Here is a 27,319-nt window from a genome sequence, read left to right as displayed (position 1 = left end):
CCCCCCCCCCCCGCCCACACCAAATGATTTGGACCAGTGCACAAAACAAGGTCCATAAAGACATGGATGAGCGAGTTTAAGGTGGAGGAACTTGGCTGGCCTGAGGCCTGACCTCAACCTGACAGAACACTTTTGGGTCCAACATCAGTCACGGCGTGCTGACGTCATCCGTGGAAGCGTTCCAAGCGAGCGGATGTGCCTTGCCGTCCGGCCGGCGGCTTTACATGCTCTTTGTTTTTAACAGAATGTAAGTGTGTTTCCTTTACTTAACCACTTGCCGACTGCCGCACGACTATTTACGTCGGCAGTCAGCCCCTCACAGGCAGAACAACATAGTACTACGTCGCTAGCCTGTGAGGGTCTAGGGAGCGAGCGCGAGCCCCCGCGCGGTCACTGCCCCCCCCCCCCCCCCCCCCGCGTGCGTGTGACTGGCGATCGTTGGTGCAGAGGGAGAAAGGCAGGCGACTGATGTAAACAAGCCGCCTGTCATTCTCCCCTGTGTAGGAATGGTGATCATACGGTTCTACTATGTAGGACCATTGATCACTGTTCCTACACCTCAAGCCACAGCCAATCACAGTTAGAATCACGCCCCTAGGGACACACATAACCCCTCCCTCTCAAAAAAAGTTAACCCCTTCATTGCCAGTGTAATTTTACAGTAACAGTGCATATGTATAGCACTGATTACTGTAGAACTGTCTGTCACTGGTAGCCCGAAAAGTGTCAAAAATGTCAGTCAAGGGTCCGATCTGTCCGCCACAATGTCGCAGTACCGCAAAAAAAATTGCAGATCGCCGCCATTATGCGTTAAAAAAAACAACAAAAATTACAAAAATCTTTCCCTTTGTTAGTAAACGCGATAACTTTTGCGCAAACCAATCAAAATACGCTTTTTGCATTTTTTTTTTACCAAACATATGTAGCATAAAACAAATTAGCCAATAATGTTAAAACATTTTGATTTTTTTACATTTTTTTGGGGGGGAATTTCATATAAAAAAAATGTGAAAAATATTGTTATTTTTGCAAAATTGATGCTCTTTTTTTTGTTTATAGCGCATGATCAAAAAATTGCACAGGTGATCAAATACCACCAAAAGAAAACAGTTTGTGAGAAAAAAAGGACATCAATTTCATTTGGGTACAGTGTCGCACGACCGCACAATTGTCCGTTAAAGTCACGCAGTGCCGAATCGCAAAATAGGCCCTGGTCAGGAAGGGGGTAAAATCTTCCGGGGCTTAAGTGGTTAATAAAACAGTGTTTACGTTTTTACACTATTGGCGCTTTTTCTTTGTATTTGGGATTGGCTTTTGCCCATCTACTAGGAATATTGGCTCATCTGTTGGGATCATCATCAACTTGACCCTGCTGTGTGAGGTTTATCTATCGGTGGACTGAATCTGTTTGGTACCATACATTGAGCAATCGCTACCTGAGTCTGGTAAGGGGCCCTTAATGTCAGTGTTGGTGGTCCTGGTAGATTTGGGATTTTGTCTCTATCTGCCTTGTCCATCCTCAATCTGGTAAGCGGCTTAGAAATCGGTGGTGGTTTTCTTTCACTTTTCCAGTATCCATCTCTGTTGTTCACTCATTTAGGGAGTGTCATTTATGCCTGCATACAAGTTTTTCTCTGGCAAGCAGTCCCACAACTGGAGACGGATTCACACACCTCCTGCATGGTGCACTTTTAGGGTGTCTTAAGGAATAATACATATTGTTATGGTATTATGCTATGGCGGTTTCTTTTTTTCCATGATTCCATGACTTCATTTCTTGGGAGAAAAAGGAACTCCATGATACAAAACAAGTTTGCTCAGGGAGATAAAGGTTTAGTGGACTTTAAAGGCACATATTAAGTAGGCAAAAGACTACCATAAGTATAAAAAACATATATTCTTTTATTTAACCAAAGTTTTTTTTAAAAAAAATAGAACAAAAGTTCAAGAAGCAAAACTATACAATGACATACATATTATTTGAAATAAGAACATTCATCATATCTATAGGTCAAAATATTAGATACACAGATATTGTAGTAGTTACACTTTGTGAGTGTTAGGATCGTGGTCTGAAGAGGTCGACGCGTTTCGCCTTAGCTTCTTCTGGACCTCAGACGCTAATATACAATTTTATCTCTTTTAGTAGAAACAGAAACATGCAATTAGTACAAAGCATTTTATGTTACATTTTATTCCTATATCTTTTATTAATTTGTTAATCAAAACAACACACCTCTCAAAATGCAGAAAAACCGTGTGATCCGTGGTCATCAGTATCAGTATATCATATTGATCATAGAGTAGTAAAAAATAGGCGGGAAGTGAAGAGGGAGAAAAAAGGCCCAAAAACTGGTGGAATGGGCCACCTATATATATGGGGCAAAGGGGAAACATATAAATCTCAAAAAGGTATTTCAATATCCTCAAATATTAGTAATGATTTATGTTATATTTACCTCAAATTCCCACACTGGAATCTATCGAGGATTCAGGTCGGGATCAGAGTAGTGATATGGAGGCTGCTATTGGCTGTATCACATGAAGGTCTAGTAAAAGAAGTAGTGTATATATTTATTTGTTTCCATCTCATCCATTCAATAGAAATGGAGAGACAAAAACATAAAACCACAAGGTTCTATACTTATAAATATATCTCCAAATTAATTCATTTTACCTTTGTATCCTTCTGTCTAATCTTAGACCATATTGGGACCCAGTCCCCTTATAGCAGTAGATATTGATGTCTTGTAACGTTAGATGGAAAAGTTCCCCCCAGATTTGTAGTGTATCCGCTAGGGTGTAATCAGATAATAGTAGATTATATTCACAAAAAAGGGGGGTATATATCTCAATTTAAATCCCTTATGTTAATGTATATATTCATATATACATATATTTTATTACTTACATAGTAGAGTATATTCCAGTGTAAAACAATGGTATTATGGATATTGCAGCTGAAATTGCTTGTGAATATAGTTCCCAGGGATAGAAAAGGTATAGTCATCTGGTTCAAAAGGGGGCGACCTAAGACAATTTCAATAGAAAAGCATGTCTAGATTAGTTGGACTATATTGCCAAGATTGGGGTAGATAGTTTTAAAAAAGCTCAAAAAACTTACTGCGCCAAGAGCCTCCATCAGCCTGTTCGTATCCCGCCATGTCCTAGGTGTGTGTGTGTGTCGCATATATACCTGATCATTACCTAATGAATTGTGATCTGGTGTTTGTTTGTTGTCTCCGCGCACCGGAAGTGCGTCACTTTCCCGCCTTTGTCTCTTACCTTAGGACGCAACCGGAAGTGCGTCCTTTGTTTACATCCGGTCATGACGCTCGGCGGAAAGAGCACCCGCCGGAAGCGTCAATGAAGCCAGGAATGATCTGCGGAAGTGACGTGCGCTCACCAACAACCTCGTAAGAGGGTGGGTCATCGCCGCCCTGTCACTAAACGCAGATAGGTCCTTACTGGCTCAGAGTGCAAAATAAGATCGCTGTGACCAGTATAACAACGGCTTCTGCATAAAAGAGAGGGGTCAAATTATCATTATGTCATTTGCACTTGTATTGCATATTATAATCTATATATCCACTCTATTGAGAGAACATTTTATATTTGTTTATTCTGAGGCATATATAGTACTTTTAGTTATAACTTGCATATACATCATATATCAACATTTGAATTAATATTCTTTGAAAGGTATTTTTACAATATGAATGTGGCTTGTATCTAGGACTCTTTACAGGAAGTCAAGGAGAAAGTCATTGCTACAAATACATCGTATAGTAAAAAACAATGAGAGGAAAGGAGAAAAAGGGAAATAAAAGAGATCGGATAACATCATAATTATTATGTCTCTTATCACCCCAAAAATCACTTTAGAAAAGGTTGTTTTTTTGGGGCTTATTTTATTTTATCTGTGAAGAAGGATTCCACATATGAGGGGGGGGGGGGGGTTTATTATTGTTTCCTCAGGGGGGCCCTTCTAGAGAAGCCCCTCAAAGGAAAGGTTTGAAACTTAGTGCCTCATTTAGTCCTGGACTTATTGTAGCTTTTAACAAATAAATCCAACGTGCTTCGCGCTGTAGTATAATTTTATCAAATTCCCCCCCTCTCGGGTTTTCCAATATACGTTCTAAGGCTGCGAATTTCACTACTTTTGTATTATTTTTGTGATACACCCCCAGATGTCTTCCAATGGGTGTAGACAAAAGATTATTTTTTCCGTATCCTATATGGTCCTTGATACGGCGCCAGAAATTTCGTTTTGTTTTTCCTATATAGTATGCGCCACAGTCGCAGAACATAATATATACTATGCCTATTGTTTGACAGTCAACATAATGTTTTATAGAATGAAGTTGTCCATTAGGTAGATATAATGATTGGTTTTCGTAGATCCATTCGCAAAATTTGCACTTCCCACAGCGCCATGTACCTGGTATATCCTCGACTGGTTTATCTCTTTTATCATCAAAATGACTTCTGATGACTCTATCCCTGATTGACTTAACTTTTTTAAAAGTAATCTCTGGGTAATCGTTCACATATTTACTTAAAATACTATCATTTTTGAGCAGGTACCAATGTTGCTGTAGGATATTGCGAACTAAGTGATGTTGACGATGATATGGAGTGATAATACGTACCCTTCCCTCTTGATTTTTATCTTTTTTGTAAAAGAGAGTTTCCTCTCTCGTTTTTTGGAATGCCCTGTTATACGCTTTTCGTAATGTTGTGGTTGTATATCCCCTTGCTCGCAACCTGTTTCTAAGTTTGTTTGCTTCCAGACGAAACTGATCATCATTTGAGCATATTCGTCGAAGTCGCAGGTACTGCGAGTACGGTATACTTTGTACCAATGATTTTGGATGGAAGCTATGTGCATGGAGCACAGTGTTTCCAGCTGTTGGTTTACGGTACAGAGTTGTCTCTACTTTTCCTGTTTCTGTGATGGATATTGTGATATCAAGAAAGGGAATAGATTTGTGACTCCATTGATTAGTAAATTTCAAGTTGAATTGGTTATTGTTTAAAGATTTGAGGAATTTCCGCAGGTCCTCCTCCGGCCCCGACCACAACATGAACACGTCATCTATGTAGCGGAGCCAGAGGAGGACATGCGGAAAAAATTGGGCTAGGCCTTCGTCTGAGAAAAGGGTTCGCTCCCACCCCCCCAGGTACAGGTTGGCATACGATGGGGCACAGGAGGTCCCCATCGCCACCCCCTGCACCTGGAGGTAGTGGGAGCGATCAAAGACGAAGGCGTTCCCTGTCAAAATAAAGGCCAAGGCCTCCAGAATGAAATCAATATAGCCCCTCTGTTTGAGGGGACGTTCATACAGAAATTCCTTTATCACAGACAGACCCCTGGTATGCGGTATGCTACTATATAAGGCCTCGATATCAACGGCCACCAAGACCGTGCCCGGTGGTACCACTAGGCCTTCTAAACGTTTGAGAAGGTCCGGAGTATCTTTTATGTATGATGGCAGAGAAGTAACATGTTCTCTAAGAATTAAATCTATGTACTGGCTGGTTGGCTCTGTGTATGATCCTATTCCTGATATTATCGGTCTACCCGGGGGTGATCTTAAATTTTTATGCGTTTTCGGTAACGCATAAAAAGTTGGAACTTTAGGATTTTTAACATATATCGCCTGGTAAGTATCCTTATCTATAAGGCCTCCAAATTGTGCTCTGAAGAGTAACTGAGCAAAATCTTTTTGTAGTGTATTTATCATTTCTGATTCTATCAGCCTGTACCATTCCCTGTTATTTAGAATATTCAAGCACATGTCTCTGTACTGTTCCACATCCATTACGACAATGTTGCCGCCTTTGTCGGCAGGTTTCACCACAATTTTGTCGTTGGTACTCAGAGACAACAGGGCTTGTTTTTGCTGTTGGGTAAGATTGTTTTTACTATTTTTTGGTATCTGAATAGCCTCAATTTGTTTTGTCACCTGCGTTATGAATGCTGCAATATTGGGATTCGTCTGTAGAGAGGGGAATTTTTCTGATTTCTTTTTCACTTTGTGAATTGGCAAATCTTTTCCTCTTAGGGTAGGTGTCTCTGTTGTATTGTCATTAGATGTTCTCATATTAGGGAGTTCTATTCCACTTGCTTGTGAGGACAAATCAGCACACACACATATATAATGGCGGACTATCTAGGCACATCTTGGGAAGGACTGATGCAAAAGGCACAAAAAGGTACTAAGGAGGAAGGCCTGAGTAATATAGACATCAATGACTTCTTTTTCAAACTAAAAAAATACTTGATCAAAAAATCAAACCTCCACTGGCACATCAAATATTTTGAGCGCTATAATGAGGAGGGATTAAACCCCATAGGCTTAAGAGTGCAGATCTTTCCAAACCTTAGAATAATATCACCTGAATTTAGACAAAACTGGGAAAATACCCTCAAATTATGTTCAAAACAGATGATTACCCAATTATTGGAACAATATAGGGCTGAAATGCTAGAGTTAAATGATGAAATTAAAACGATCTATTCCAAAAACCAGGATATTCGGTTACTCCCAGAATATTTGGTGCGCAATAATGCGCTCCAGACTTTCTTGGAGAAATATAATGGAGAGATTGTAGATAGAAAGGAACAAAAGTATCTCCGGGACAAACTAGCCTTTAACAACAACATAGCATATAGGTGGCCAGTAGGGGGTTTTAGACGGCCTAGGACGTTTAAACAAAACATAAGAAATAGAGATTTTGAAAAAGGAGGCCATGAATCTGACTCATCAAACACGTCTAATATGTCTCACAATTCACATTTTTCGCACGGTAACCACTGGAAATATCGACAGACACGTAAACGCTCAAAATCGGGTGATGGTAATACACAAGGCGGCGGTAAAAAACGCACTATGGAACATGCAAATAAAAAAGCTACACCTATTTCACAAAATGCACAAACTCCATCTACCTTAATGCACGTATTTCACGGGGATGGGTCGGTACGCCCCAAAACGATGTCCACTACACCCAACACACACAATCACACAGCCGAACCACTAGAGGATGATGGTTTTTTAGATCTAATGAACAGTCAATTGGATCTATCCAAACCACAAACAGATCTCACATTAAACCAAAGCACGATAGACAGATTCACAATCAAACTGAACCAACTACAGGCCTAGATATAATAAATATATCATCTTATGTCCTTACGAAAAATGAAAAGGAAGTTCTTTCCTTAGGTCTTACTTTCTGCCCAATTCAGGAGATGAACCTCTTTGAAATTGTCAAAGATCTAAACCTTTTTGGAAGGAAATTAACTTACAAATATTTATTTGATGAGGAAAGAAAAAAGAGGAAACAGGACCACATATTAAAAGAACAGTGGAAGGATTTCAAAGTAAGGGACTTCAGGGCTCTCAAAGACCTCATGGATCTCCTTGAGGAAAATGAGACCGCTGATTTGTCCTCACAAGCAAGTGGAATAGAACTCCCTAATATGAGAACATCTAATGACAATACAACAGAGACACCTACCCTAAGAGGAAAAGATTTGCCAATTCACAAAGTGAAAAAGAAATCAGAAAAATTCCCCTCTCTACAGACGAATCCCAATATTGCAGCATTCATAACGCAGGTGACAAAACAAATTGAGGCTATTCAGATACCAAAAAATAGTAAAAACAATCTTACCCAACAGCAAAAACAAGCCCTGTTGTCTCTGAGTACCAACGACAAAATTGTGGTGAAACCTGCCGACAAAGGCGGCAACATTGTCGTAATGGATGTGGAACAGTACAGAGACATGTGCTTGAATATTCTAAATAACAGGGAATGGTACAGGCTGATAGAATCAGAAATGATAAATACACTACAAAAAGATTTTGCTCAGTTACTCTTCAGAGCACAATTTGGAGGCCTTATAGATAAGGATACTTACCAGGCGATATATGTTAAAAATCCTAAAGTTCCAACTTTTTATGCGTTACCGAAAACGCATAAAAATTTAAGATCACCCCCGGGTAGACCGATAATATCAGGAATAGGATCATACACAGAGCCAACCAGCCAGTACATAGATTTAATTCTTAGAGAACATGTTACTTCTCTGCCATCATACATAAAAGATACTCCGGACCTTCTCAAACGTTTAGAAGGCCTAGTGGTACCACCGGGCACGGTCTTGGTGGCCGTTGATATCGAGGCCTTATATAGTAGCATACCGCATACCAGGGGTCTGTCTGTGATAAAGGAATTTCTGTATGAACGTCCCCTCAAACAGAGGGGCTATATTGATTTCATTCTGGAGGCCTTGGCCTTTATTTTGACAGGGAACGCCTTCGTCTTTGATCGCTCCCACTACCTCCAGGTGCAGGGGGTGGCGATGGGGACCTCCTGTGCCCCATCGTATGCCAACCTGTACCTGGGGGGGTGGGAGCGAACCCTTTTCTCAGACGAAGGCCTAGCCCAATTTTTTCCGCATGTCCTCCTCTGGCTCCGCTACATAGATGACGTGTTCATGTTGTGGTCGGGGCCGGAGGAGGACCTGCGGAAATTCCTCAAATCTTTAAACAATAACCAATTCAACTTGAAATTTACTAATCAATGGAGTCACAAATCTATTCCCTTTCTTGATATCACAATATCCATCACAGAAACAGGAAAAGTAGAGACAACTCTGTACCGTAAACCAACAGCTGGAAACACTGTGCTCCATGCACATAGCTTCCATCCAAAATCATTGGTACAAAGTATACCGTACTCGCAGTACCTGCGACTTCGACGAATATGCTCAAATGATGATCAGTTTCGTCTGGAAGCAAACAAACTTAGAAACAGGTTGCGAGCAAGGGGATATACAACCACAACATTACGAAAAGCGTATAACAGGGCATTCCAAAAAACGAGAGAGGAAACTCTCTTTTACAAAAAAGATAAAAATCAAGAGGGAAGGGTACGTATTATCACTCCATATCATCGTCAACATCACTTAGTTCGCAATATCCTACAGCAACATTGGTACCTGCTCAAAAATGATAGTATTTTAAGTAAATATGTGAACGATTACCCAGAGATTACTTTTAAAAAAGTTAAGTCAATCAGGGATAGAGTCATCAGAAGTCATTTTGATGATAAAAGAGATAAACCAGTCGAGGATATACCAGGTACATGGCGCTGTGGGAAGTGCAAATTTTGCGAATGGATCTACGAAAACCAATCATTATATCTACCTAATGGACAACTTCATTCTATAAAACATTATGTTGACTGTCAAACAATAGGCATAGTATATATTATGTTCTGCGACTGTGGCGCATACTATATAGGAAAAACAAAACGAAATTTCTGGCGCCGTATCAAGGACCATATAGGATACGGAAAAAATAATCTTTTGTCTACACCCATTGGAAGACATCTGGGGGTGCATCACAAAAATAATACAAAAGTAGTGAAATTCGCAGCCTTAGAACGTATATTGGAAAACCCGAGAGGGGGGGAATTTGATAAAATTATACTACAGCGCGAAGCACGTTGGATTTATTTGTTAAAAGCTACAATAAGTCCAGGACTAAATGAGGCACTAAGTTTCAAACCTTTCCTTTGAGGGGCTTCTCTAGAAGGGCCCCCCTGAGGAAACAATAATAAACCCCCCCCCCCCCCCCCCTCATATGTGGAATCCTTCTTCACAGATAAAATAAAATAAGCCCCAAAAAAACAACCTTTTCTAAAGTGATTTTTGGGGTGATAAGAGACATAATAATTATGATGTTATCCGATCTCTTTTATTTCCCTTTTTCTCCTTTCCTCTCATTGTTTTTTACTATACGATGTATTTGTAGCAATGACTTTCTCCTTGACTTCCTGTAAAGAGTCCTAGATACAAGCCACATTCATATTGTAAAAATACCTTTCAAAGAATATTAATTCAAATGTTGATATATGATGTATATGCAAGTTATAACTAAAAGTACTATATATGCCTCAGAATAAACAAATATAAAATGTTCTCTCAATAGAGTGGATATATAGATTATAATATGCAATACAAGTGCAAATGACATAATGATAATTTGACCCCTCTCTTTTATGCAGAAGCCGTTGTTATACTGGTCACAGCGATCTTATTTTGCACTCTGAGCCAGTAAGGACCTATCTGCGTTTAGTGACAGGGCGGCGATGACCCACCCTCTTACGAGGTTGTTGGTGAGCGCACGTCACTTCCGCAGATCATTCCTGGCTTCATTGACGCTTCCGGCGGGTGCTCTTTCCGCCGAGCGTCATGACCGGATGTAAACAAAGGACGCACTTCCGGTTGCGTCCTAAGGTAAGAGACAAAGGCGGGAAAGTGACGCACTTCCGGTGCGCGGAGACAACAAACAAACACCAGATCGCAATTCATTAGGTAATGATCAGGTATATATGCGACACACACACACACCTAGGACATGGCGGGATACGAACAGGCTGATGGAGGCTCTTGGCGCAGTAAGTTTTTTGAGCTTTTTTAAAACTATCTACCCCAATCTTGGCAATATAGTCCAACTAATCTAGACATGCTTTTCTATTGAAATTGTCTTAGGTCGCCCCCTTTTGAACCAGATGACTATACCTTTTCTATCCCTGGGAACTATATTCACAAGCAATTTCAGCTGTAATATCCATAATACCATTGTTTTACACTGGAATATACTCTACTATGTAAGTAATAAAATATATGTATATATGAATATATACATTAACATAAGGGATTTAAATTGAGATATATACCCCCCTTTTTTGTGAATATAATCTACTATTATCTGATTACACCCTAGCGGATACACTACAAATCTGGGGGGAACTTTTCCATCTAACGTTACAAGACATCAATATCTACTGCTATAAGGGGACTGGGTCCCAATATGGTCTAAGATTAGACAGAAGGATACAAAGGTAAAATGAATTAATTTGGAGATATATTTATAAGTATAGAACCTTGTGGTTTTATGTTTTTGTCTCTCCATTTCTATTGAATGGATGAGATGGAAACAAATAAATATATACACTACTTCTTTTACTAGACCTTCATGTGATACAGCCAATAGCAGCCTCCATATCACTACTCTGATCCCGACCTGAATCCTCGATAGATTCCAGTGTGGGAATTTGAGGTAAATATAACATAAATCATTACTAATATTTGAGGATATTGAAATACCTTTTTGAGATTTATATGTTTCCCCTTTGCCCCATATATATAGGTGGCCCATTCCACCAGTTTTTGGGCCTTTTTCTCCCTCTTCACTTCCCGCCTATTTTTTACTACTCTATGATCAATATGATATACTGATACTGATGACCACGGATCACACGGTTTTTCTGCATTTTGAGAGGTGTGTTGTTTTGATTAACAAATTAATAAAAGATATAGGAATAAAATGTAACATAAAATGCTTTGTACTAATTGCATGTTTCTGTTTCTACTAAAAGAGATAAAATTGTATATTAGCGTCTGAGGTCCAGAAGAAGCTAAGGCGAAACGCGTCGACCTCTTCAGACCACGATCCTAATACTCACAAAGTGTAACTACTACAATATCTGTGTATCCAATATTTTGACCTATAGATATGATGAATGTTCTTATTTCAAATAATATGTATGTCATTGTATAGTTTTGCTTCTTGAACTTTTGTTCTATTTTTTAAAAAAAACTTTGGTTAAATAAAAGAATATATGTTTTTTATACTTATGGTAGTCTTTTGCCTACTTAATATGTGCCTTTAAAGTCCACTAAACCTTTATCTCCCTGAGCAAACTTGTTTTGTATCATGGAGTTCCTTTTTCTCTAATTAATAGGATTATGGCACACAAGGGTCAGCTCAACCAAAAAACCCCCCTCTTTTCATTTCTTGGGAGTTCATCACATGTGTTTCTACAATCAAGTCCACTTCTTGTGATTTATTTATATCTGCAATCACTTATTGTTTGTTCGGTAAGCGCATCACCTATAAGTTTCTGGATTCCTAAAGTGTGGATCTTAGTAGTCACATCAATTTGAAGATTATCCATTGTCACTAGGATTTATCTTCACACTAGGACTTGATTTATTTTAGACATTGATTTGTTCACATCACTCAGCACGACTTATGTTTATATATTATATATCCAACATCAGTGCCTGACATCACAAATGCACTTCTGGAAGAATGGTGAAACATTCCCATAGACGCTCCTAAACCTTGGGGACGGCCTTCACAGAAGAGTTGAAGCTGTTATACCTGCAAAGGGTGGGCCAACTCAATTTTAAACCCTACAGATCAAGACTGGGATGTCATTAAAAATACTTTAAAAAATACAATTACCAATACTTTTGGTAATTGTGTGTGTGTGTGTGTGTGGCTTCATACACTTTGTCTCCAATCATCTCAATAAAGTGGGTCACTGCACTCTCTAAATGTTGGTGGAACACATTTGCTTATCTGGGACTTCAGTAAATCCGGCTTCAGACTCTGCTTCTCTGCGATGGTTTCCTCTTCATTGCTGCACAATCAATGGGCCTGAAAATGTCTCCGGTATTCCCTCCTAGGAAGAACATTCAGGCTGATCTCCCACTAATGTGGCTGAGACAGAATAAGGGGAGAAACCCCAGGAGAACCCTCTGGGTCCTGGCATTCCAAGAAGTTAGATGTACAGTGGGTCCATTGTTTGCCTCCACCTGTGCTTCTATTTCCTCCAGGATGATAAGATAGAAGCACAAGTGGAGGGTATGATGATTCGCAGCTCTTCTGTACATAATATCCAACACTATACCACACTCCTCTCCTTTACATACCGCCCACTGTCATACCCCCCACACTCCTCTCCTGTACATACCGCCCACTGTCATACCCTCCACACTCCTCTCCTGTACATACTGCTCACTGTCATATCCTCCACACTCCTCTCCTGTACATACCGCTCACTGTCATATCCTCCACACTCCTCTCCTGTACATACCGCCCACTGTCATATCCTCTACACTCCTCTCCTGTACATACTGCCCACTGTCATATCCTCCACACTCCTCTCCTGTACATACCACCCACTGTCATATCCTCCACACTCCTCTCTTGTACATACCGCCCACTGTCATATCCTCCACACTCCTCTCCTGTACATACCGCCCACTGTCATATCCTCTACACTCCTCTCCTGTACATACTGCTCACTGTCATATCCTCCACACTCCTCTCCTGTACATACTGCTCACTGTCATATCCTCCACACTCCTCTCTTGTACATACCTCCCACTGTCATACCCTCCACACTCCTCTCCTGTACATACCGCTCACTGTCATATCCTCCACACTCCTCTCCTGTACATACCGCCCACTGTCATATCCTCTACACTCCTCTCCTGTACATACTGCTCACTGTCATATCCTCCACACTCCTCTCCTGTACATACTGCTCACTGTCATACCCTCCACACTCCTCTCCTGTACATACTGTCCACTGTCATACCCTCCACACTCCTCTCCTGTACATACTGCCCACTGTCATACCCACCACACTCCTCTCCTGTACATACCGCCCACTGTCATACCCACCACACTCCTCTCCTGTACATACCGCCCACTGTCATACCCACCACACTCCTCTCCTGTACATACCGCCCTCTCCGGACCCCAATCAATCTGAGGGTTATGGGCTTGAAGCCAAGGTAGGCCCAAGAGGATGGGAAATAATGGAGAAGAGATGGCATCCAGGCTCAATGACTCCTTATGTTTAGTAGGAGTAATCACGGGTAATGGAGGTGTTTCCTGAGTAACTCATCCTGATCTAATACATGAACCATCTGTCGGGTAAACAGAAAGTCCTTGAGTCTTGGGTCACAGAGGAATTTGCTGCTGAGTGGCAAAGTTTAAGTCAATGAAACAACTGCATGCTCCAGAGTCAATAATGGCGTTAACTGAGATAGTTCCTTCCGGAAGCTAGAATGAGATTGGGAGAGCTAGGTGAGTTGCATTAGCAGATAAAGTTGACAGGTTAGCAGGGAAGACAGGTGGACACTTGCACATCTTAATAGGACAGGTCCGCACATAGTGGCCAGCTTCTCCGCAGTAAAGACATAGGTTGCCTAGTTGGCGGCGTTGTTGCTCTTCAGGAGACGGCACAGGACGCATTAACCCGAGTTGCATGGGTTCAGGGACATCTGATGCAGGGTTAATAGAATTTGAACTGGCTGGAGCTGAAGTGATATACTTAGGATGAGCAGGAACTGGAGCTCTAGGCATCATCCATGTAGGACAAAACTGCGGGGAAAATCTGACCAACGCTCGCGGAGCCGACAGTCAATCTGGATAGCCAGGGTGATAAGGCCCTCCAAGGTATTAGGTACTCCAACCCGGGCTAACTCGTCTTTAAGACCTTCCAACAATCCAAGGCGGAACTGGTGTTGCAGAGCTGCATCATTCCATTGTGTATCGACGCTCCAGCGTCTGAAGTCCGTGACATAGTCCTCAGCCGCTCTGCGGCCTTGCTGGAGCGCATGGAGAGCAGCCTCCGCTGTGACAGTTCGTTGGGGGTCATCGTACATCTGGGCCATTGCGCCAAAGAAAGATGACATAGCATGAATCTGAGTACTATTTTCCTCGAGCAGCCGGTGGGCCCAGGTTTGGGGTTCCCCTTGAAGTAAGGAAATAATGAATCCTACTTTAGTGGATTCCAGGGAGAAAGTCCGGGGTTGCAGGGCGAAGTATAACTCGCATGCATTGTGAAATGCCCTGAATTTGCTTTGATCCCCTGAGAACCTTTCAGGTGTAGGAACCCTGGGTTCAGGTGGTAGCATCATCACAGTGCGTGCAGTAGTAGTCAGCGTTGGTGCAGCAGCAGGAGAGAGAGCTGTGATAGGTCCTACAGAAGTGACTAAAGACTGCACACGTTCCTCCAGCTGGACGTAGCCTTCCTGCAGGGACTTGATGGCTTGGTTGAGGGCTGCGAGATGTTGACAGATCTCATCCATTGGAGGTCCCTCTTGCAGGCTCAGACATGGCTGTCTGATACTGTCACGTACCTTGTAGCAGAGCCTGACGTGCAGAGGGAGGGAGACCTTGTACAGCCCTGGCTCAGGCACCACTGGAGTTGCAACAGTGGATGCGAGAGCGCAGTGAGGTAAGAGTGGATGCGAGAGCGCAGTGAGGTAAGAGTGCCTGCGCTGGTCTTCTGTTGGCAGTTGAGAAGAGTAGCTGATAAAGTCACTGAACACGGCTGGATTGCTGAGCTGCAGGAAGAAGCAGGTAAAGAGGTGTGGATGCACAGTGGATGCAGGACATCGTCTTCAGGCACTGGAAGGAGCTGGATGGGCAAAGACTGGAGCAGGGTCAGAAAAGCCGGTTTCAGACACAGGTAATCAGATACAGTTCAAGCAGCAGGCAGAGAGTAGTCGGTGTACAGGCAGGGGTTGGCAGCAGGATATCAGGCAGAAAGCAGGTATAGCAGAGTCAAGGCAAGCCGGGGTCAGGACTGGAGATAGCAACAAAGTCAGACAAGCCAGGTCAATACAGGAATCGATACAAGCACAGGAACAGAACTCAAAGTGAAGCTGCAGATCAGACAGCAAAGACTCAGTGCTGCTGAGGTGTTTAAATAAGGCAGCCTGTTGTCAATCACTGAAATTAGTCTGCACTAAGTTAACCCTTAGGTGGCAGACCTATGACACAAGCATTGTTAGGCACATATTTAACCCCTTGATTGCCCCTAGATGTTAACCCCTTCCCAGCCAGTGTCATTACATAGTAAGTGAGGTTGAAAAAAGACATCAGTCCATCCAGTTCAACCTATAATGTGTGTGTGTGTGTGTGTTTGTTGCTAACCGTACATTGTATACCCCTGTATGTTGATGTCTATAAGCTGCCCATCTAATAGTTTTTTGAAACTATTGATGCTCCCTGCTGATACGACTGCTTGTGGAAGAGAATTCCACATCCTCACTGCTCTGACAGTAAAGAACCCTTAAGGCAGTTTAAGATTAAACCGCTTTTCTTCTAGTTTTAGTGAGTGGCCCCGTGTCTTATTGTATTCACTGTCTCTGAAAAGTTTGTTCCCTATGCTAGGGTCACCAGTTTGGTCATTAGTACACGGACAGCGCATATTTTTAGCACTAATCACTGTATTAGTGTCACTGGTTCCCACAAAGCAATGGGTGCTCTTGGTAGGGTTTCTAAAAAAGTGTGCCACATCCCTGGATAATAGACAAAATGTGGGATTCCCCTGGGGTGGGATTTCTAAGGCACAAAGCAGAATAATATACCAAAAAATTGAAAAATATACAAATTTTATTATACATGGAATACATAAGTTAAAAACATAAGCAAGCAAAAAACAAATACATTGTGTCAGAACCAACCACTGAGTCCAAAGTTGATACCCGACGCATTTCAAAGTCACTGCTTCTTCATCAGGGGTGACTTTGGGTGGTTTTCTGTTGGTATTGAATATAATAATAAAGCCACACATTTAACGATTGTCAAAAAAGAGTACAATAACAATACATTCTACTTGTATGTTGTATAATAGATTCAAGGATATTCAACTCGCATGGTTAACTGCACAAGAATATTGGATGCTTGCTGGAATAAAAACAACACAGGGTTGATTGGAGCCTGACTGGTGCTAATTGGCCAACAAAGAGACCAGATAGGAGAATGTATTTGCCAGATGCTTCTCTAATTGTGTGTCCCCTGAATTCGGAACAGCTGGAGTCCAAAGTGGCTGAACAGTTTACTGAGAGAGCCATCCACAACTAGGTTCAAAAAAGAAAAAAAAGGGGGAGAGCATGCTTTTCACTTGCTGAAATTTACAGAAAGTGATATAAAGACGAAATAAGAAGCTGAAAGGTATGCTATTAGGTGTTGAATTAATATCAAGATTATGGGCATTGGTAACATTGATTAAAAACCAGATTGGAGTTAGTCAGCCAAAGATATGGCTGTATATATTCAAATAGAAAGGTATATTTAAAAATGTCCAAGAAGTAGTGCTCCCTTGTGGGAGAAAGAAAAAGCTCTCAATAGGTATATGCAAATTGGGTAAACTGAGGATATCAGATAGGTTGTCCAGAGGGGTAGAGTTAGCGAAGTACAATCATGCCAAAAGAGAGTCAAGCAAAGATTGTAAGATGCACGCTTACCTGGATGAAGAAAACAGCAAAGAAAGAGATTGTAGGTATGTGGGGCACCAAGCTCCTGAACGGCAGACTGCACAAATGAGCGCCGACCGGAGCTTGGTTAAATAGTACCTGTTTAGTGGGCTTGATTGAGTGAATGACGCTCAGCTGGCATCCCGCCACGGGCTCCCTGGATCACAGGTGCCGGGCGAGTCCCCACTGATGACGTACACACGCATTGCGTGTGACGTCATGAAGGCGCAGCCGGTGCCTGCGTTCCACCGGCGTGGAGAACGCTCCGTCTGCATGGAATGCTGGTGGAGCTAGCATCGGACGCGTGATGGACACCCCCTAAGGGATGTCAGATGGAAGTGAACACGCGCTCGATGTGTAGGCGCCCATTAGATGGCGCCTCTTACCGTGCCGGGCTGGCCGAAAAAAGAGGGGGAAACCACACAAATAAATCGATGAAAAGGTCTAATACTTTACAAATTGTATGGGGCAATTGATTTTTGCTTAGTACGGTATTTGGCAGATAAAGCAAGATTGTAATATATATGTAATCGTTAAATTATCAATCACTACAAGTAAGTGAAAATAACAAGAAGTATCCTAAAATATACTATATAAAAAGAAGAACTTGGCACCAGTCATGATTCCAGTCCCTGCAATAGAAAAGACAGTATATATATCAAAGGGGATCAAACCAATATATGATATCAAAGAAAAAAGAAACACAGTCCAACCAACAAGGATATGGGTTGTATAGGGGGGAGATTATCTCTCCATGCCCCCCAAGTTAAAACCCTCAAGGAAGGATTTAAAGGAAATTGCCTCATTAAGGCCTGGGCGCTCAGTAGCTTTCAATGAGTAAATCCACCTCAGTTCCATCTGCAGGAGACGTTTATTCCAGTCTCTGCCTCTGGAACTGGGGTGGATACGGTCCAATATAAGGAATTTTGGTTTAGGGAATATGCCCACATGTACAATGCTGACATGACGGCCTAGTGGCAATTCTGGGTCACAGAACTTCATGCTTTTTATGTCGGTAGGCACACCTCCAAAACTCGAGTTTTGTTTTTCCAACATAGAAGCAGTCGCACTCACAGAGCAGTAGATAAACCACTCCATGAGTGCAGCAGTTGGCGAAGTGTTTGGCTGTAAATTTTTGGCCATTTGGTAAAATATGATTTTTTTTGTGTGTACATGTACCTGCAATAATTGCAAGTACCACACCTATATGTGCCTTTGTACTTACAGGGGTCATGCTCAGTGTTACCCCTTTATTCACTCTGCACTAGTTTGTCTCTAAGTGACGGGGCTCGACTGAAGGTAAATTGTGGCAACTGTGGTACATGGGGTCCTAAAGTAGGATCCAATGCCAACAGATGCCAATACTTTGTTACAATCTTGCGCATGTTAGAATGTTGATCAGAATATTTGGTAATGATTCTGAGGGTGTTGTCCTCTTTTCGGGTCTTAGGAAGTAAGAGTTGGTCTCTCTTGCTGTCAAGGGCCTTCTTATAAGCTCTTTTTAGAATGTTCCTGGAGTAGCCTCTTAAGAGTCTATCACGTAGATTGTTTGCTGCCTCTTGGAAGGTTTGCAAGTCTGTGCAAATGCTTCTTAGTCGTAAATATTGACCGAACGGGATTGAACGCACTATGGGTTCTGGATGGAAACTGGAAGCATGGAGGATGGTGTTGCCCGCAGTGAGCTTACGGTAGAGAACACCACCCTCCCCCTTGAATATCTCGACATCCAGGAATGTAATCATGGTTGAATCTTCATTCATAGTGAATGTAAGATTAAATTCATTTTTGTTCATCCTGTTGAGGCAATTATGTAAAAGATCAAGGGGGCCATCCCAAATAAGGAAAATATTGTCTATGTAACAGACCCATGTTTTGATATGGTCAGTGTACATGGATAAAGACTTATCTGATAGGAAGAATTCCTCCCACTCCCCCAGGTACAGGTTACCGTAGGACGGGGCACAACATGTTCCTATCGCTACACCCTGTACCTGGAGGTAGTGGGAGCCCTGAAATGTGAAAACATTATGAGTGAGGATGTAATTCAGTAGGGACAGAATAAACTCGCCATAGGCGTCCAGTTTCTCCCAGCGAATGATGGTGTGTCGCACAGCCGCAATCCCCCTGTCATGAGGGATCGAGCTGTATAACGCCTCGCCATCGAGGGTAACCAACAGTGATTCCTGTGAAATGATTATATTGTTAATTCTCTAAAAAAAAAAATGGATGGTATCACGGGTGTAAGATGGTAGACATGTGACAAACGGTTTCAAAAAGGAATCTATTAATTTGCTGGCGTTGTCAGAGATTGATCCCCGGCCAGATATGATAGGTCTGCCTGGTGGATTTTTGGGGTCTTTATGAACTTTGAGGGGGGATTGAACGTCGGCATGATTGGAAAAGCCGTGCGGATGCATTCCCAAGTGTGTTTGGGTATGGTGTTATTAAGGTATGCCAAATGAACTAGTTCATAAAATTCCTGTTGGTATTTCAAGACAATATCTGTGGTAATTCGTCTGTACCAGTCGTAGTTCTTAAGAATTTTTAAACACATGTCAACATACTGGGTGTTGTCCATAAGGACAACATTGCCTCCCTTATCTGCCTGTTTGATTACAATTGAATGGTTCTCGGCCTGATTGTTGATTGCTTGTCTTTGCTCGAGTGTAATATTGGGTTCATCGGACGATTGGATTTTGAGTTTGTCAAGTTCTTTGGATACTAATTTTAAAAAGGTGTTAATATTCGAGTTCTGTATTGCAGGGTATTTGTCTGACGTTTTCCTAAGGTTTAAAGGTTGAGTGGAAGAGGGTGGTTGATTCGTGTGGACCCCAAGGGCAGATCGACACGGTCAATTAAATCTTCATTCTCCTCCAAAAGTGAGATCAATGTGTCCAAGAGTATCCAATGTGTCTTTGGGGGCCTCCCATGAACTAATGGTATTTTGTTTGTGAAAAAAAGTTTTGAAGTTGAGCTTACAGGCAAATAAATGAAGGTCCTTGATGAATTCAAACCTATCAAGTTTAGTACTTGGACAAAAACTAAGGCCTTTTTGGAGTATAGCAGATTCCTCCTCCGAGAGTATGTTGGTAGACAAGTTAATGATCGAATTATCAGTGCAAGAAGTGTCCAAATCCATTGAAGAAAGGGGGGTAGTGGAATTGGGAGTATATGTTACAAAGTTGGGGTGAGTTTTAGGGCCTTCTGGTGTAATAACTAAAAAAGTGGGGTCTTGTAAATCGATTGTGGAAGAAAGAGTGGATGATGACCCTATGGGGGCTGAATTGGCTGTGTGTGTATTGTGAGGTGAATGAGGAGACTGTGGTGTTGTATTAACCTGTTGGTGGAGAGTGGAAGGTTCCCACAAAGTGTCAGATTGGCCACTGCACTATCACAGTCCCGCTATAATTAGTTGATCACCGCCATTACTAGTGTAATAAAAAATAAATACAATTTCCAGTATACACGCAAAGCAATCAATATAAGCCTATTGGGATTTTTTTTTTACCAAAAATATGTAGCAGAATAGGAAGAAAACCTCAACCACCCATAGATCATGGAGGAAGAGAAAATTGGGTTGGGGACTTTTAAGGTGCCAATAAATCAATAGGGATTTTGAACCACTTGCCGACCGCCGCACGACTATTTATTTACTGCGGCAGTCAGCCGCTCCTGGGCAAACCGACGTAGGGCTACGTCGCTCGCCCAGGAGCCTGTAGGGGGTGAGCGCACACGGCCGAAGGCGCGCTCCCACCCCTGCTTGTTTACAGGGATCTCTGCACATGTGACCCGTGGCTCTGATGGCCGCCGACCACTCGCAATCTCCCGCAGGAGAGGGAGAAGGACGGACGGCTGATGTAAACACAGCCGTCTGTCATTCTCCCTTAGATCATCACAGAGGATATGCAATCCTGCGATGTAGGATCGTATGTCTCTGTGGCTACATCACAAGCCACGCCCCCCCACAGTTAGAATCACGCCCCTAGGGATACATTTAACCCACTGATCACCAATAAAGTTAACCCCTTCCCTGCCAGTGTCATTTTTACAGTAACAGTGCATATTTTAGCACTGATTACTGTAGTAATGTCACTGGTACCCCCAAAAGTGTCAAAAATGTCAGTCAGGGGTCCGATCTGTCCGCCGCAATGTCGCAGTTCCGCTAAAAATCGCAGATCACCGCCATTACTAGTTAAAAAAAAAACAATAAAAATGACATAAATCTTTCCCATAGTTAGTAAACACAATAACTTTTGCGCAAACCAATCAAAATGCGCTTATTGTGATTTTTTTTTTTTACGTAAAATATGTAGCAGAAAACAAATTGGCCTAAAAAGTTAAAAAAAATTTGGATTTTAATTTTTTTTTTTTTGAGAATTTCATATAAAAAAAAAGTGAAAAATATTGTTGTTTTTTCAAAATTGTTGCTCTTTTTTTGTTTATAGCGCAAAAAATAAAAATCACACAGGTGATAAAATACCACCAAAAGAAAGCTCTGTTTGTGGGGAAAAAAGGACCTGAATTTAATTTGGGTACAGCATCGCACGACCACGCAATTGTCCGTTAGGCTCCGTTTCCACTACCGCGGCTACGAAGTCGTGCTACTTCTAGCACGACTTCGTAGTGAAAGTTGTTTGCGGCTTTCAGTGAGACTTGTCCCTCATTATAGAGGGAAGTCGCACTGAAGTCAGCTCAAAAGTAGTGCACAAACTACTTTTGAAGTCGCCGCAACTCAAGTCGCGGCAGTGAAAACGGGCCAGATTGAAACAAATGGCTTTTGACTTGCTGTGCGACATGACCTGTGTCAAGTCGCACAGCAAGTCGCACTAGTGGAAACCGAGCCTAAAGTCACGCAGTGCCGAATCGCAAAATGGGGCATGGTCTTTGAGCAGCCAAATCCTCCGGGCTTAAGTGGTTGAAAAAAAATATATACAAAATTTAATTTTTGTATTCAAAATAACACAAATGTGAAAGACAGACATATAACACATATATAGTATTAAAATCAAATTATGAGCTGCATATACACTCAGTTCAGAAACAGATTGTATCTGTATTGGTATCACAGAATTTTTGGGCTATAAACGAAAAAGGACTGAACATTTTGGGAAAAAAAAACAGTTTTGATCAAACACCACCAAAAGAAATCTCAATTTGTGTGAAAAATATATACATTTAATTTGATTATAGTGTTGCATGATCGTGCAATTGTCAGGTAAAGCAGCCCAGTGCCAAAAGTAAAAGATGGCCTGGTCATGAAGGGGGTAAATCAATCTTCCAGAAGGCAAGTGGGCACTGTATAAAATGTTGATGTGATGCAGGGTGTACTCCTTATACTTTTGAATTTTGACATATTCATTTTCTATTCCGAGTGGACCACGATGGCTGTGAAACCCAATAGGATAAGGCTGTCTTGCGTTATATGCTGTCACATATTCTTGACTTTTGGATGCACAGTATGTTTCATTATCTGACGATGTACCTGATGAGGAAATGTAATGCTAATTGTACTCAATTGTCCACTCTGGAACATTTTGGATGCTTCAATAAATTTTCTGTTTGATTAAAAAAATGTAAAGCAACTTTATTTAGCTCTTTATATAGAATTTTGACATTTATTTATTTATTTTTTTTTTTCTGTACAGGTGGATTGATGAAGTTTTCAGTCACGTTGGTATTCAAAAGCACAACTAAGTCACATGGGAAAGAAGACATATGAGCGTCTTATGTGACGAAAAGTCTTTTTGCAGGTCACTGGAAGATTCACACAGGACACAAATCATATCAGTGTTCTAAATGTTGTACGTGTATTGGATACTCTTCAACATTGATCCAGCCTCCAAGGACAACAGAAGAGAAGCCATTTCATTGTTCTAAAAGTGACAATGGCTTTATAGTAAAGTTTAACCCATGTAAACATAGAAGTTTTTTTCTCATTTGGAATCTGATAAAGATTTTACAATGAAGGCAAAACGTATCACACACCAGAAGGCTCACACTGGAGAGAAACCTTATCAATGTTCTGAATGTGAAAAAGCTTTTACAAGGAAGAAAGATCTTGTCACACATAAGATGATTCACACTGGAGAGAAGCCATTTCAGTGTTCTGAATGTTATAAAACATTTACACACAAGGGTAATCTTGTCAAACACAAGAGGATTCACACCGGAGAGAAGCCGTACAAGTGTCCTGAATGTGACAAAACCTTTACAGCTAAGTCAAGCCTTATCACACACCAGAGAATCCACACTGGAGAGAAGTCATATCAGTGTTCAGAATGTGATAAAGCTTTTATAAGCAAGTCACATCTTACCAGACACGAGGGGGTCCACACTGGAGTGAAGCCATATCAGTGTTCTGAATGTGATAAAGCTTTTATAATTAAGTCAGAGCTTATCACACACAACATGAATCATGCTGAAGAGAAGCCATATGAGTGTTCTGAATGTGAGAAAGCTTTTACAAGGAAGAGAGATTTTTTTGCTCACCAAAGGGTTCACACTGGAGAGAAGCCATATGAGTGTTCTGAATGTGGGAAAGCTTTTAGAAACCAGAACCAGCTTAAAAGACACCAAAGGATTCACACTGGAGAAAGGCCATATCAGTGTTCTGAATGTGGGAAAGCTTTTACAAACAAAGAAATCCTTATCACACACCAGATGCTTCACACTGGAGAGAAGCCATATCAGTGTTCTGAATGTGGCAAAGCATTCACATCAAAGAAAGATCTTATCACACACCAGAGGATTCACACTGGAGAGAAGCCATATCTGTGTTCTGAATGTGGCAAAGCTTTTACACAGAAGTCATACCTTCTCAAACACCAGAGGATTCACAGTGGAGAGAAGCCATATCATTGTTCGGAATGTGCAAAATCTTTCACAACAAAGAGTAATCTTAATATACACCAAAGGTTTCACACTAGAGAGAAGCCATATCTGTGTTCTGAATGTGGCAAAGCTTTTACACAGAAGTCAAACCTTATCAAGCACCAGAGGGTTCACACTGGAGAGAAGTCATTTTAGTATTCTGAATGAGACATGCATTATATTTCCAAAAGTACAAATAATGTGGGACTTATGGCGTCCGACTAGCCATAGCAAGACCAAAAAAAAGATAAGGACTAAAAGAAAAGGAAGTGTAAAGAGAAAAAAGAAGAAAAGAAAAAAAGGGGGGGGATCCTATATACGCGACACCACTGACCTTTTGAAACATGTAGAGGGGATTCAGGTCCCTTCAGATTCCCTGCTCGTGGCTAGCGATATCGAGGCTTTGTACTCGAGTATCCCCCCCCATGAGCAGGGCATCCAGATGGCAGAATCCTTTCTCAAAGAGCAGAGGCAAACCACGTGGCCTCTCATGAATTTTGTCATAAAACTCCTTATTCTCACAAGGAATTATTTTACATTTGTGGACCGACACTTTTTGCAGATCGGGGGGTGGGGGGGTGGTGTGCACTTGCTGCGCTCCATCTTATGCTAATTTGTATCTGGGAGGATGGGAGAGGCAGGTCTTCTCCGGTGAAACAATGGAGCTGTGATTGCCGCACGTTTTGTGCCGGCACCACTTTATTGATGACCTATTTGTGATATGGACACGGACTTCAAATTAACTAGCGTCCTTTCTTGAGGCCCTGAACATCAATGACCTAAACTTAAGATCTACCTACACCATCAGTGGGGTGAGCCTGTCTTTCCTAGACCTCCAGATCAACATTTTCCCCGATGGGGAACTTAATACTGATCTCTATAGAAAACCGAGTGAAGGCAAACACTATTCTGTGTGCAGCGAGTGCCCATCCTACCCCCCTGGTTAGAAGCATTCCATATGCTCAGTGTCTTAGGCTTTGGAGGAATTGCTCCTCTGATACATAATACCAGATTCAGGCAAATGCTTTGCAGGCCTATCTCTTGGAAAGAGGCTACTCACGATCCATCTTGAGAAAAGCCTTTCACAAAACCAAGGTCCAATCCAGAGCGGAGTTATTATTATATAGGACTACTACTAAAAAAGAAATGGATCTGATTCATCTGATTTCCAAAAACTGATTAATGTCCCACTACATTGAGTGGATTTTCGCCTAAACAACTTTTCATTAACAAAGGTTCTATATGCTGTATATCTTTTTCCACTTCTTATAAACTGATATGTTTAATATAAGAAATGACAGCTTTTGGATTGTTTTCCCCCTTACTCTCCTCCCCCCTCACCCCCTCCTTGTGCTGGCAACATGGATATATACTACTCCCTTTTTTTTTTTTTTTCTTTTTGTGGATTCAATCATTTGCATTCTTGTTATTGTCAACTTTCACGACAAATTACTATCTGTACTTTCAATGATTCATGTATACTATATTTACTACAATGATCACACTGTAATGTTCTGTTTTTTGTTATACCATGTTTCTTCAATAAACTTTTTGGAAAAAAAAAAAAATGGAAACAGTCAGGTTTATTACCAAATACTCGATGCATGAAAAACAATTAAGAATTATCCTATCCAAGCACTAACTACCTATGTAGGGTGTTTTATGTAGGCAAAACTATACGCCAGCTGAATCAAAGAATAGGTGGCCACTTATATTACTCAGAAGGGGGAAGAATTCTAACATCTGTAACTGTTCACATAGGATTACACCATAAATTTGACAACTCTGTAATATCCTTTTTTTGTATTGGAGGTTGTGCCCCCCAGACCCCCGTGGGGGGAACTGGGACGAGCGCATACTGCAAAGGGAAACATATTGGATTGAGCGTTTAAATGCTACCACACCCCCTGGTATAAATGAGGTCTTAACCTATAAACCTTTTCTCTGATGTGTCGGTTGCACCCTCCGGCAGGGGTTTAATGTGGTGGTTGCACCCTCCTGCAGGGGTTTGATATGGTGGTTGCACCCTCTGGCAGGGGTTTTATGTAACCATCACCTCAGTGAAGAGGCCTGATGAGTCCTGCGATAACATCCGCAAATGTATTCTTGTGATGGTATGACTTCTTTTGGGATGAATATAGTTGGATGTCATGCTTGACTTCTGTGAGTCAGTTCCATCTGTTTCTGCCAAAATAATAGTCCCCTAATACTTTCCTTCCCATGCTTTGGGTTTAGGTGGGTCCATTGGTGATCAGTCTGACAAAGAGTAGCTTTTTTGTTTATTGTATAATGATATGTAATGTGTTTGTAATCAATATTTCTTTTGATATGTACCTATTCTATTAAACTGTCAATTTACTGTTTATTCTGTATTTGATATGTTATGTTATAGCATACATTGTGTGCTTATATGCAGATTGCTGCTTATTGTTCTAAAAAATATATATTTTTCTACATTAGGATCGTAGTTGATATATTCACTCCTCTTTCATACATGGGCCACACATCGGGGTGTCTTATGTTGTGGCTTTGGCCACCTTCATTAGCTTTCTCCTTTTTGCCACCAGAGGGCGGGTCTGGTTCTTCCTTGGATGGGTGCGCGATCCCCAGGCAGTATGGGTGGGGACGGAGCCATTCGGCTGCTGCCCACTTGTCTGTGGCTTTCTGGAACCACCCCACTGTGGCGGTTTCATTTTTGGCACTGCGCATGCGCCTTTTTTTGACGCATGCGCAGTTGGTGATTGGACCAGACGCGGTCATCTCCCGTATCCGGGATATGGCGCGTCGGGTTGAAGGCGGTTGTATATAAACACCATGGCCGCCATTGCGGCTTTGGAGCCAGGGAGATGCGGACGCTGGTTTGCTGCCAGGGAGGATTAGACCGGACTTTACTTCAGACCACCATCATCACTATCTGTATGGACAATATATCATATTACTTTCTTTTTTCTTAGACAGTAATGCTTAAATAGGTGGATTACCTGCCAGCCCTTCTTAAAGATCCTTGCAACATTTCATCTTCAGCCATTACCTTGGATCAATATCATATATATACAGGAGGACAATTTCCTATTACATAGTGGGCTCTCTATTTAGGCATCCCAATTTAATTTCCACCCAGTGAGGGGTAAGTTCTTCCCCACTCCCCCCCCCCTTCTCCCCCCTATTGGCCAGTGCTGTTATTTTGAGTATAATTTTTATTTAATTTTTTATTACTGTATTGCCTCCCATCTCCTGAACACCCATTAACTGATTGCCGACCGCCACACGACTATATACGGCGGCGGTCAGCCCCGGCCA

General features: G+C 41.6%; 2 protein-coding genes across 2 annotated transcripts in view; both read left to right on the top strand.

The window, feature by feature from the left end:
• LOC309545764 (uncharacterized protein) overlaps positions 1-27,319 on the top strand; it is a gene marked incomplete at its 5' end in the record, with an annotated part of 733,676 nt that overhangs the window by 197,612 nt on the left and 508,745 nt on the right. The gene's annotated exons all lie outside the window — the stretch shown is intronic.
• LOC309547860 (uncharacterized protein) overlaps positions 23,111-27,319 on the top strand; it is a gene marked incomplete at both ends in the record, with an annotated part of 82,705 nt that continues 78,496 nt past the window's right edge. The window contains one exon of the mRNA XM_082247862.1: positions 23,111-24,148. Coding sequence (XP_082103988.1) covers positions 23,111-24,148 — 1,038 coding nt within the window. The remainder of the gene's footprint in view (positions 24,149-27,319) is intronic.

Source organism: Pelophylax lessonae (assembly GCF_965119305.1).
Source record: "Pelophylax lessonae genome assembly, chromosome: 2".
Lineage (NCBI taxonomy): Eukaryota > Metazoa > Chordata > Amphibia > Anura > Ranidae > Pelophylax > Pelophylax lessonae.
Note: the sequence above shows the minus strand (reverse complement) of the source record. Positions and strands in the feature narration are given on the sequence as shown.